This window comes from Lonchura striata, chromosome 3 (genome assembly GCF_046129695.1).
Source record: "Lonchura striata isolate bLonStr1 chromosome 3, bLonStr1.mat, whole genome shotgun sequence".
Classification (NCBI taxonomy): Eukaryota; Metazoa; Chordata; class Aves; order Passeriformes; family Estrildidae; genus Lonchura; species Lonchura striata.
In genome coordinates, this window is record NC_134605.1 from 56,598,261 (window position 1) to 56,610,734 (window position 12,474).

General features: G+C 38.4%; 1 protein-coding gene across 1 annotated transcript in view; it reads right to left on the reverse strand.

Annotated features, from left to right (window-relative positions):
* Positions 1-5,824: 5,824 nt before the first annotated feature.
* Positions 5,825-12,474, reverse strand: part of ESR1 (estrogen receptor 1) — a 158,515-nt gene continuing 151,865 nt past the window's right edge. The window contains 3 exon segments of the mRNA XM_021540602.2: positions 5,825-8,984; positions 8,987-9,198; positions 10,791-10,974. Coding sequence (XP_021396277.2) covers positions 8,863-8,984; positions 8,987-9,198; positions 10,791-10,974 — 518 coding nt within the window. The 3' untranslated portion in view covers positions 5,825-8,862.

A 12,474-nucleotide genomic window follows, 5' to 3' on the forward strand; every position in this document is an offset into this window, starting at 1 on the left:
CAAGTACGAATTTATTTAAAGATCTGAGACACAGCAAATGGATTGACCATAGTGATGTCTGAATTACACTGACACATTTAACTTTTCAGAAAGACGGGATGCTTTAGGAAAGTATTGTCCATTTCTTGTATCAAAGGTGTCCTTGGTGAGGGGGGAGAGGTGCACCAGAGAGCTCTTCTGGTCAGGGATCATGCAGATGTGGATGTTGTTTATACACAGGTTACTCAGATCAAGCTTTTTTTTTAATTTGTTTTCTGGCATGTTGTAATTCCTGGGAGACTGCTGTTATGGATGTTGAAATTGTGGGTTTTTCCATTCTTTTGTTTTTAGAAAGGATGTTTTAAATAACAGCTGGAATTAAACCTACCAGAATCCACTTTTTTATGTAAGTGCTCACAAGGCTATCCAAGAAGTGGGACATTCATGGTTTTAGTATTTTTTTAATAAAAAATTCAGAAATTGTCTGATAAGCTCTCCTGGCCATAGAGCTGCAGGTTAAAACATGGTTGCAATTTTGACTCCTTTGCTAAACTTGAAGTATGGTGCAGGCAGATATGCAGACTGTGGGAGCAAGGCGGGAAACAACTACTGGAAGAAAGTGTGGTGCTGTAGCATTTTGGTTGAGATAGATAGATAGATAGATAGATAGATAGATAGATAGATAGATAGATAGATAGAAGACATTACTGAACCATAGTTTCTTTTCCTATTTTCAGATTTAATGTAAGCAAAAAATAATCCTGCAAGGGCAGACTGGAATTCAGTCTTTCCTGCTTTCCTACAAATGGCTAAACTTTCAAACTTATGTGCTCTGACTCTTACCACAAAAAAGACAGCACTTTGCTCATCTCTAGAGTATGTTAATACTTGTTTATCTTTCCATAGATGACACAAGTTCTGAAGAGGTGAGTGAAAAATAGATTTACTTCTTGTCAGATTCTTTTTTGTCTTAGTCAGTAGCATTCAGTCTTTATCTGTAAAGAAACTAAATACCTTGGTCCCAAAAGTGTAGCAAAATCTGGCTAAAAAATGCCTGAAAACACATCCTTTCCTCACATGCACATTTTCCATCTATTTAAAATTGTAACATTCTGAAGTTATGCATCAATGTGTAGGAATGGAAGACAGCAGGACATAAATTTCGTATCACCTGTATGCCTGCAGAAATGAAGACATTAGCAGAATGACACCTAAATACCACAGCACAGAGTTCTTAAAGGGACATGAGAGCTAGTTAGCTTTGTTCCTTTGTTCCTGCTGAGGTAAATGCCAAATGTTATTATTTTGATGGTCAATTTTCCTGAAGACTTCATGACCATTTTTACACTTGGGCCTTTGTGTCTGCAGGATGCCATGGTGAAGGGTAGTAATTGGAGCCTGGCTGGGCATAAGAAAAAACACATACACAGTGCCCTTCCCTGGGCATTCTTTCTATGAGAGGACTCTGATGAATGCTATTTTATATGTTTGGATTTTCCTCTCCTCTTCACTGTGTCAGTGGTGGAGACAAGCAGTGTAATGCAGAGGTAGGAGATATAAAACTTTATAGCTTAAGAAACTGCTGCTTCATGGGGCTTTTAATGTTACAATATCTAGATAGGAGAAAAACAATAAAAAATTATCATTTAATTTTGAGGAATAAGCTTGGCCAAAAGGCTTTTAATGAGGGAGGGTGCCCCACTGACTGAGATCACCAAGGCTTAGCCCATGAAGAAGCTGTTATCATTGCCTTATGAGGATTGCCTGAACAGAAAAGAAAAGCAGTCAAACATGTTCTTTGATTGTGCCTTAACTATGTCTTACCCATCTAATTAGTTAAATAGAATAAAATATGCTAGAACAAGACAGGTGTCACTTACATGTCAGCAAAGAGAGAAAGAAGGGGTGTGGGGGATGCCAATGTGTCCAGCTGTGTGCATCTATATAGGATTCCCTGTGGGAGCTGCTCTGTAAGGTGCTGTGTGTGCAGTCGGGGAAGTGAGGGCGATGGACTCAGGAGTTTTAGCTGCAAAAGCTCTGCAATTAAATAGAAAGGCATGTCCTTCCTCTATAATTTCTCAAACGTCTTCACCCAAATGATGCAAGAAATTGGGAATGAAGCTGGAGTCCCAGTTGGCTCCTGACTATTGAAATGCGCCCTGCCTGGTTGAAGAGGGATTCTTCCTGGTGGGTTCTGGGTGTCTGAGAAAGGTGACATCTCATCCACCTTCTCCCATCACAGAAGACACATCATGGGAGGGAATGAAAATGAGGGAGACAGACTCTTTTCAGTTGTTCCAATTGAAAGGGTAAAAGGCAATAGGCGCAAATTAAATCACATGAAATTCCTTCTGAGCACAGGCAAAATATTTTATAACATGAAGATCGTCAAACACTGGAAGAGGGTGCCCAGAGAAGTAGAAGGATCTCCTTTTGTGGTTATTCAACATTCAGCTGGGCATGGCCCTGAGCAATCTTCTTTAGGTGATCCAGCTCTGAGCCAGGAACTGCATTAGACAGCTTCCAGCAACACATTCCCAGTTTACTGTGCTGTGATGCTGTGTTGCCATGTCATGCTGCAGAGAGATGGGCAAAAGAATGCCTAACCTCTGGCAGTGTGCAATCCCAGACAGTGTGCAATCCTTTGCTCATTCAAATTGTTACAATTTTTGCAGAGGTAAGTATGTTCAGACTATCTGTGCAGTTTTTCATTTTTCAGTAATATTCTCCTATCTAGCTGCTTTTTTTAGGTTAAGTCTCTAAGTTCTATATTATGTAGTAACTATCTTCTTAAGCCATTTCACCATGAACTGCAAGTTCTCATTTGGTCCTGTGTTTAAAAAATTATATAAAGCCAAGAAATGGTGTCATATTTTGAACCAGCATTGAAAATTACTTTATTAAGAGCACATGTACATGTGTAATTAGTTCCTATTAGTCTGATCTGCCTTTCGTGGCCAACTTGCAGTCAAATTCTTTGACTGTTCTTTGCAATCCCAACAGTCCCCAGCATTCTTTTAGACTCTGAATAGTTATTTGCTTTCATATTTAACAAGCTATAAAATGAGGTTTTGCATGAACAAAATCTTGTCTTCATCATGGAGATGATACTTGGAATCGAGGTAATGATCTTATAATTTTTCCTTTTAAGTTAAGTACAATGAAATATCCCATAAAAACAAAGATCTTTTACATATATATTAATATATGAAAAGAACTTATGAGCCAATAGTCCTATGTTGAACCAGCATGGCACAGAAAAGAGATTTAAAAAATAATCAATATAGGGACCATATTCTCTCCATGTTACTGATAAATAAATATACTACAAATATTGAAATATGTCAGTATATATGGAAATGATATAGATTACTGGTTTGATTCTTTGCAAACACTAAATATGATTCTGAGATTATTTTACAGAATTGAGCTAAGTTCAAAGTGGTCTTATGTCAATAAAGGTATCATTCATTTATTTTCATCCCTTCCTGATGGCTTAGTCAAGACAATTTTTTTTTCCTGAGGGCTAGTTTCACTTAGGAAAGGAATATTATTTACCTTGATATAAGCTAGATCATGGTAAGTGGCAGCCAACTATAGAAGGCTAAATTCACACCATTTTTCTCTTCTGCCATAATCTATTTCACAAGCCAAAAGAAGGAATGTAACCAAAATACTACAACATTAAAGCACATAAAGTACTAGGTACTTAGCTAACGTCCCTGGTGTCATTAGAATTACTAGAGACTACACCTAGCTTGTTGCTGACTCTTGATATGGAGTCTCTGATTCTTTTCAGGGAAAGTGAAGAAACTAAGAAACAGTTCTTACTTTCATTTAGATGCACAGAAACAGACACATTCTGATTCTTTAAAAAACAGTGTAACATTTTGCTGCCCACTGGAAAACAATAAGCAGAGAAGCATATTTTTAGAACATGCAAAATATAACAAAATTAAACAATATGCTCTGATTAATTCTTTATTTTCAACATCAAATACATTGATAAAAATCTTGCACCAATCAGGTAGCCTACCAGATTTTTTATTTAGACTTTTTTAGAACTTTTTTTAGGTGCAAAACAAATTTAAAAATACTTCACCAAAACCAAAGACGTCAATAATTTCATATGCATCAGTGAAACAAGAGAATACTTCAACAAATACATTATGACAGCTGAGCCTATACCAAAGAAAGGACTTTGCATTGACAGACTACATAGTGCATACAAAAGCATTGGTTTCATAGTACATACAATAAGGTAATACATAAAGTGGCTTGATAATGCAAGTCTCATGACCAGCAGTCTATCCCTTCCTTTTTCAATGGGCACTTTCTGAAGAAACAGACTTCTAATCATAGGCACACAGGATTACAGAATGTTCTAATTTGCAAACTGGCAGCATATATTTTTTCTAGATTTTTGTTTGTTTATTTCCTTTAGGCACATTTGAATGCAAAAGAATTTAATACCTCTCTAACACAGTGCAAACCCAAATACCCTTTATGGGCAGCAATCACTTCAAAAATGATTTTCAGGATATAAGGCTACTTACATTTGAAGGATGAAAGGGAACTGTGAGTAGAAAGGGCAGGACATTAATATTGGGAAAACATTCATTTTAAACTCTCAGATCAGTTTGAGATTTTGCTACACTTGCAGGTGACAGCAAAGATTGATTTGTATTACGATACCATTGTTAACATCACCCTTCTATTACGTGTTGACTTTCTGTAAAGCCATATCACGATTGTAGATAGCATTGAAAACATCAATCTCTTTATTCAAAGTAAGAAATACACTTCACACAAGTTCAGATGAGAATGCCTTATATACAAAACCTATTATCTGTAGGCTGAGTTGCAGTCGAATTTTAAAACAGGAAATTATATGCACAAGAGGGGCTTGCCATGTTCTTACTAAGCCTGTAATAAGACTAAACACCCACTGAGGCAGAATTTTTATCTTGTTGGTAGTTTTCTTAGTTTTAAACATCTGGCACAGGTCTTAAGGAATTAGTTGCCATCAACTGAAATGGATGGAGGCTCCAGTACAAATCCTGACTCATATGAAGGGGACAGTTTGGAATTTTTTTTGCTTGATTTTGCTTGAACTGAAGGTCCAGTGATCTGCTGACAATCCTTGCAATATCCTTGAGAGCTCAGTTTGGATTATTTCTTTAATTACACTTTTAAACCCCTCAGTGTGAGAAGGAGAAAAATCATCAAGTGATGTCACTGAAACATAATAGTAAATTTATCACAACACACACCAATAAACTTTCATTAAATTATTTCACCCAAGTACAAATCTCACTACCCCAACTGGGAGTTTTACCTGAGACAAAGTCAGCAACTTTGAGACGTGGCTCAAACCACTATAAACCAGAGTAGCTTTCACATATTCAAACACCACGTGTTCTGACACCACTAAATACTACATATCTCCCTATCTCTTCTTCTACCTCCCAAGCTTTTTGCGATACTTCAGTTACAACTATGTTCTCAAGCAAAGCAAATTCATCTGGTCTATTTATGTTTGCCTTGTGCTGGTATTACATTGCCTATGTTTCTAGAGGGTTTCTTTGTTTTTTGATATTTTTGTTTTTTTAAAAAATCCATGTATAAATGGTACAAAAGAATTATTTTGTTAGCTGTTCAGAGGCATCACTATGAATATTTTGGTAAAAGCATAATTAGCTGCCTTGAAAAGTTTTCTTTAATATTTTTTTTTTTACATGCTATGTATTTTTACGTAATATCCAGCACCAGATATTCAGGTAGTACTGGTTTGTCAGCTGCAAATATGATGTATATATATATATATATATATATATATATATATATATATATATATATATATATATATATATATATATACACACACATAAAATAACATCTTGTGAAATAACAGCTACCAAATGTCAGGCACAATTGTTTGCATACATAAGAGCATCATTAAGAATTACATATTAAAAAGTTGCCATTTTTGTATCATAGACTTTATTTAATCAATTGAATAGCAACATTCATCTGTCTGATATGGGGGCCATCTTTATAGATAACCTGGGAATGTTACCATATTCATTAAGATGCTGCTTCAATAAAAATCTCATTAAAAAGTTAATGACATGGATCCTAAATCTGTCCCGAGGTAAATTAATGCATTACTGGGAATCACTCTTTCTAGGTTGCCCTTCACTGTTGTCACCACAAACATGGGAGGACTGGATGAAAACTAAATTTCTTCCTTGCAAGGGCTGAGCCCAGAATAGATTTCATAATTACTGTGAGCTGACTGATATTATTCTGCATATTCCAAGACACATTATGATACCCTTCTGACTGCTGCATACCACTACAAATCATGCTTTTCCATCTTCACTAGGAATTTCTCTTGAGTGTAAAGGTACTTGCCCTTTATGGTACCCTCTAAATCTGACCCTCTGTTGTGAATTGCTATCTGTGAACTACCTTTTATCCTCTAGGTCAAATTTACACTTGAATCAATGTAATGACCTATTCTGGGATGTAGGAAGGGAGGCATTCATTTAAACCAATTTGCTTTCCAGCTTATGAGTTTGATCTGTGTGTTCTAGCCTAGAGAACAAGTTGCATGTACCTTATTTATAGAGCAGCTCTAATGAACTGGGCTACAAGTGAATGATGACGGTGTAAGCATGTGAATTTAACTGCAGGGATTCCTGTGCTCCATTCAGATCTTAGCCTGCACTCATTTCACGGTTTTTCTAACACATCTGAAAACCAGGTACTAAAAAACCCAAAATTTTCATTTTCTTTCATGACATTTAGGAGCCCTCAAAAAGCCCTTAGGTACCAAATAAGCACTCGCACACGCACGCATACAGACACACACATGCTTTTACTGAATACACAAAAAGACAAAATCTTCAGCACACTCAGAAAAAAATGACACCATAATATGCATCAAGAAAAAGCCTATGAACTTATGATGACTGCTTCACATGTTTAGGCTTGCACAGTTTTTGAGGAATCTTCTCAAACATTGGTAGCATGTAGCTTTAGGCTTTCAAACTGCTCATATCCTCAGATATGTACATTAAACTATTATAGACACCATTATGTACATTCACTAAAGAATTGTATTCTTGACTATAAGCACAAATCTGTCCTATGCCTTGCTGCATTCACAACTGCCATGAAACTTGATCTCACTGCACAGACTCTGCCTATGTGACAGGGAGCATAATTAGACATAGGCACTCCTGTATGGCATTATTTGCATTGTTTCCTATATTTAGTTTCTACAGGATATTCCAATCAACATAAAGGTTTCAACCATAGTAAAAACATTCCTGAACCATTTCACTAGCACTGTGGCCAGCTGCTGTGGAGCAGCCTACACATGTGCTAGGAAACAGCCTCACTGGTAGGGTGATTGTTTCCAACCAGCTGTAGGAATAGTCCCTTGTTTGTGCTAAATCCCAATCAGCACCTGTCAATCAGAAGTGCAGATAGCATGGGCAAACTTTATAATTACATTAGTAAAATAACCCTGGCATATATAATAATCTCATTCCAGTACCCAGCAAAGTTCCCTGACATTTAACTTTCTAGCACAGAGCCAGTCAAACAGCAGCACCAACATCTGCTATGGATAGCATATCATGTGGAGTTCTTCAGTCTCTTTCATGTCTTGTTGAAACTTGATGTCAGTGGTCTTTTTATATATTTACGGTTGGTCTGAAGAATCAAACTGATCCTTAAAAATATCCTTAGGAGCTACAGACGTGCATGGAGAAAGACAGATTCATCTTTCTGGACATACAGTCCCAGTGTCTACACCATGTGTGAGGCTCATTGCCCAGTTTTGGTGTCACAGGTGAGCTGGCTCTTAACAGTGGTTTTGAAGCATGCCACAACAAGAGCCAAATAATGCCAAGGCAAGGGAAAACCTGCTGCTCTGTGATACTAGCCCTCCCACACACAGCTAGACCACACTCTGCTGAGCAGGATGGGGTCATCCCACCCTTCTGTGCCAGTCTCGCACTGGCATCCTCACCCCTTGCTTTGTAGCACAACAAAGCACAAGATAGGGGGAGGGATTTTTTTTTTTTATTAATAGTGCTGGATCCTGTATGTGCATGAAGACCTTTTTTTAAGACCTGATGATTTTTGTAATCATCTGGTCTGATTCAAGAATGTTATGATTCCCTATGTTATCCGTTTGCCATGTTACCCTGGATTTACACTCTTGGGCAACAAAACAATTTAGCTTTCTAAGATCAGACAAGATAACATACATTCAAAGCAATTCATCTAGAAGATATGGTAAGGGTACCTAAAACTTGGTCAGAATGAGGTTGAAAGGGAGTTGTCTGGTGATGTAAGCCAGCAAGGTAAAATACTATAATTCTCAGACAGCAGTTCCTTTATACTGTAGAAAGAAAAGAGGCAGGAATCTAACTAGACTACCAAGGCAGTCCCTCGCAGTGCAGCTTCCCTATGGCATGCTAAGATGCCAGTCAACTTTCTCTTTACACTGCCCAAGAAGTCATCCAGAATCTCTACCAAACTGCTTCAAAGTTTCAAGCAAGTAAAGGACTACGTGAGGTCACGATTTTGGATGGATATTAACAAAGACACCACTCATGAGGATACCAATATGCATGGGTGGTATGGCCTATCAATTTATAGTAAAATGAATGTATGGTTCAGATGAGGACTTAGTTACCCAAATAACATGCAAAATTAAATTAAAACACTGAAAATTTTAAATCAAGTTAGCCAGACAATCCTTGCTGGCTATCCATAGCAATGAAATGTCTTCCATTTAGGATAAGCAATCAATGTACGCAAGCACTTGACAAACACTCATATGGAAAATGCTGGTGTCTGTTGTCACTGGAGTGTTTTCAAAGGTGGCACTATAGATGAAATGAAGCATAAGCTAGGTAGAACACTGCTGGGTTTCTCATACCACTGTATATGCTGACTTCTGTTTATAATGTATTCTGCATATTCTCCTCTTCTTTGCTGTTTATATAAAAAGACTGCAAGGAATGAGATGAAGCTGATGCAGTTGTCAGCTGGCTTCGGTTCTCCTCTTCCATGGGTGCAGCACTCCTGGCTGCTGGGGCATGCAGTCGGTGAGCATCCAGCATCTCCAGCAAGAGATCGTAGAGCGGAACTACATTCTTACACTTCATATTGTACAGGTGCTCCATTCCTTTGTTGCTGTGGGTTGTGACAAAAAAAGTTACTTTCCAAATATGCTACGGGGCAGGGGGGGAAGCTACCAGCTAATAATATTTTCTGTGTTCATATAAATAAATCCTGTCTTGTACTCAACAACTTAGCAGTGCATTTGCTGTACACATCTGCTACAGTTAAGCAGAGGGAGGCACCTTCAAAGAATGTTGCAGACTGCTGTAGTCAAGAATGTAGCAGACTGCTATACATCTGAAATTTCCTTAATTGTACAAATTCTTTTTGGAGGGAAAAAAAAAAAGGTTCATTAACACAAGAACAAAGAAACTCTATGAAATGACAGAAGTGAAAAAAACTACATGCACACATCCCCTGACTTTCCCTCAAAGATCTGTGTATCAGTTCAGGAGGTAAAATCTGCATGTTTCAGCTTCAGTAGCTATGATGTGGTGTTTACTCTAATTTAAATTTCATTAGCTGAAATAATGAAAAAAAAATCTGTGTAGCAACATCTCCTGTGGTTTCATAATAATAAAATCTATAGCATATCTTCATAGAAATTTATTTTGTTAACACCTCATCCACTGAGCAGTTACCTTAAGAGGTAATTTGGGAGAATCATTTGCTGCAATTACTAGTAGAGTGTCAGGCAGCTCACCTCTGATTAGCAAAAGACTGGAATTTGGTAGCTCTGTATTTATCCTTAGCTATACAATTCACATAATAATCTCTTTTCTAAAGTGATTTGCAATCATGACACTTGTGGGAAGTGGCTGCATAGAAGTGATAGTTTTATTAAATCCTATAGGAGACTAAAGTTTGCAGAGCTAGGCTACTCCTACATTAATGTTCTACTCAGTACTTTTCATACACCTGTGTCCAGGTCTGGGGTCCTAACCCTGAGAAAAACTTAGACCTGTTAGAACAGGTTCAGAGCAGGGCCATGAAGATGATCCAAGGGCTGGAACACCTCTCCTATGAGGAAAGGCGTAGAGAACTGGACTTGTTCAGCCTGGAGAAGAGAAGGCTCCTTACAGAAGCCTTCCAGTACCTGAAAGGGACCTAAAAGAGGGCTGAAGAGGGACTTTTTACAAGGGCATGTAGTGACAGGACAAGGCAGGGTGGCTTCAAACTAAAGGGAGCAAGTTTAGATTCGGTACTAGGAAGGAATTCTGTACTGAGAGTTGTGAGGCAATAGAACACAGGTTGTCCAGAAAAATTGTGGGTCTCCCATCCCTGGAAGTGTCCAAGGCCAGTTTGGATGGGGCTCTGAACAACCTGGTCGAAGTGGAAGGTGTCCCTGCCCATATCTGGAGGGTTGGAATTAGATGATCTTTAAGTTCCTTTCCAAACCAGGCCATTCTGTGATTCTATGGCACACATAAGATTAAAGGCAGATACTCCTTTCTATCAAACTATCAGCATGGTCAAAACAAAAGGCAGAGGAAAAGACAACTAGAAGGGACAAATGGGGTAAATATTTTCATATGGAATTTTTTTTTTTTTTGTAACAGCCCTTTACACAGTTTGCACTCCCACCAGTGAAGGAAAAGCGTGCATGTACATTTGTGACACCTCACTTGCAAGGGCCCAGCACAAAAGTGTGTGCTTGCTCTCACCTCATGTGTCTGATATGAGAGAGGATGAGGAGGAGCTGAGCCAGTCGTCTGTGTTGCTGCTGCAGAGAAAGACCTGACTTAGCCATTAAGTGTATCAGAGTATCTGTGATTTTGTCCAGGACACGGTGAATATAGTCTTTCTCTTCCAGAGATTTCAAGGTGCTGGAAAGAAAAGTGTACACACCTAGAATAGGAGGGAGAAAGAAAACAAACAAACCACAGGCAAAAATTACTTCGGTGGACTCAGAACTTCCCAAGATATGCCCTGTGCTGCCTTTTAAGCTGTGTTAAACCAAAGGATCTGACTGTGTGCCAGCTCTCTTGCCTGGCAGCGATGCTGCTGCTCTAAATGACCCTGGAGCCCATGGATTCATGGAGTGAATGAAGTGCCCATGGAATGCCATGGATTCAGGCACTGTGGGAAAAGCAGGAGGAAGAAGACAATGCCACTTTCCTGCCTGGGTTCCACCAGGTGCTGGGTGACACCTGCAGCTAGACCTACCTGTGGGCCTTCTCTTGGTCACTTGACTCTGAAACCTTGAGGAGATGCTGTTCCCCTTGAGAACTCTGCAATACTTACCAACCAACCAAGCTTTCAGCAGCTTTTGACATTTTCCCTGTTAATATTTAATTTTTAATTATTTTTCTAGAAAATTTGGAACTGAATAATGTTACCACAAAACATGTAAACAAAAACAGGGTTTGTTTATGGATGTTTGCCTCAACAAAATTCTCCCAACCAAGAAAAAGCCTTGATAGGTGTGCTCCTTCACCTGCAAAGCTGACTCTGCTTTAAAAAATGTGTCCAAATCAGCTTGAGCAAATTGCTGCCTTGAATATCTTACTGCTGAAAGTGAGCATCCTGAAGGTTTGAACCAGATAAAAATTTTTCCAGAAGACAAAACACCTTAAAATGCCCTCTCCAACAGCCCCTCTATATCACCTACAAGAGTCTATAATCCAGGCATAAAAGCTTTTGCTACTAATAAATTTTGGGAGCATGAAGCACATCAGCTTTCAAAATTGTAAAGTCTAAACTATTTTGGACTGTTTTATCTTGATTCTTTTTCTGGACGACAACGTACAGCCAATGTGAATCGGGTCACAACAACACTGTGCTGCCAAAAGAGAGCTGTTGCATTCAGCATCAGTTTTTAAATCTTTTGGACTGAACCAATAATTCTAAACAGGTCATATTGCCATAATCCAGCCCTGAGGCACCAGAGGTTTAAGATGTACATACAGGAATACAATCAAAATGGCTGCATCATAGAGTGTTCATTATCCTGTGTCTATAATAGATTTGACTAATCCTGTGCTTTGGCCCTTCTGCATCAGCTCATCTACAGACCCAAGAAGAGATCTGGATTTTGTCCTTGGGGAAAAAATGGTTTCTGGAATAATGTTTTGTTTTGCTTTTCTTTAAAGCATCATATATAGCAGAATATGGAATTCAGTTAGTGCTATTAAGAATAAATGACATACAGACACTAGCATGCAGATATATATGCTATAGCTTGTCAGATATAAATGGTATAGCTTGTTTTTATTGTTTGCAGCCTTGGGGCTACCATTGGATGTGAAGATATTTTGCTGTGCATCTCAGCAGTCAGGGAGTTGAGATTTTTTTAATGTCTTGGCCTACCTCATCTCCTCACATCTTCTGGGTACTTCAAAGACCTGA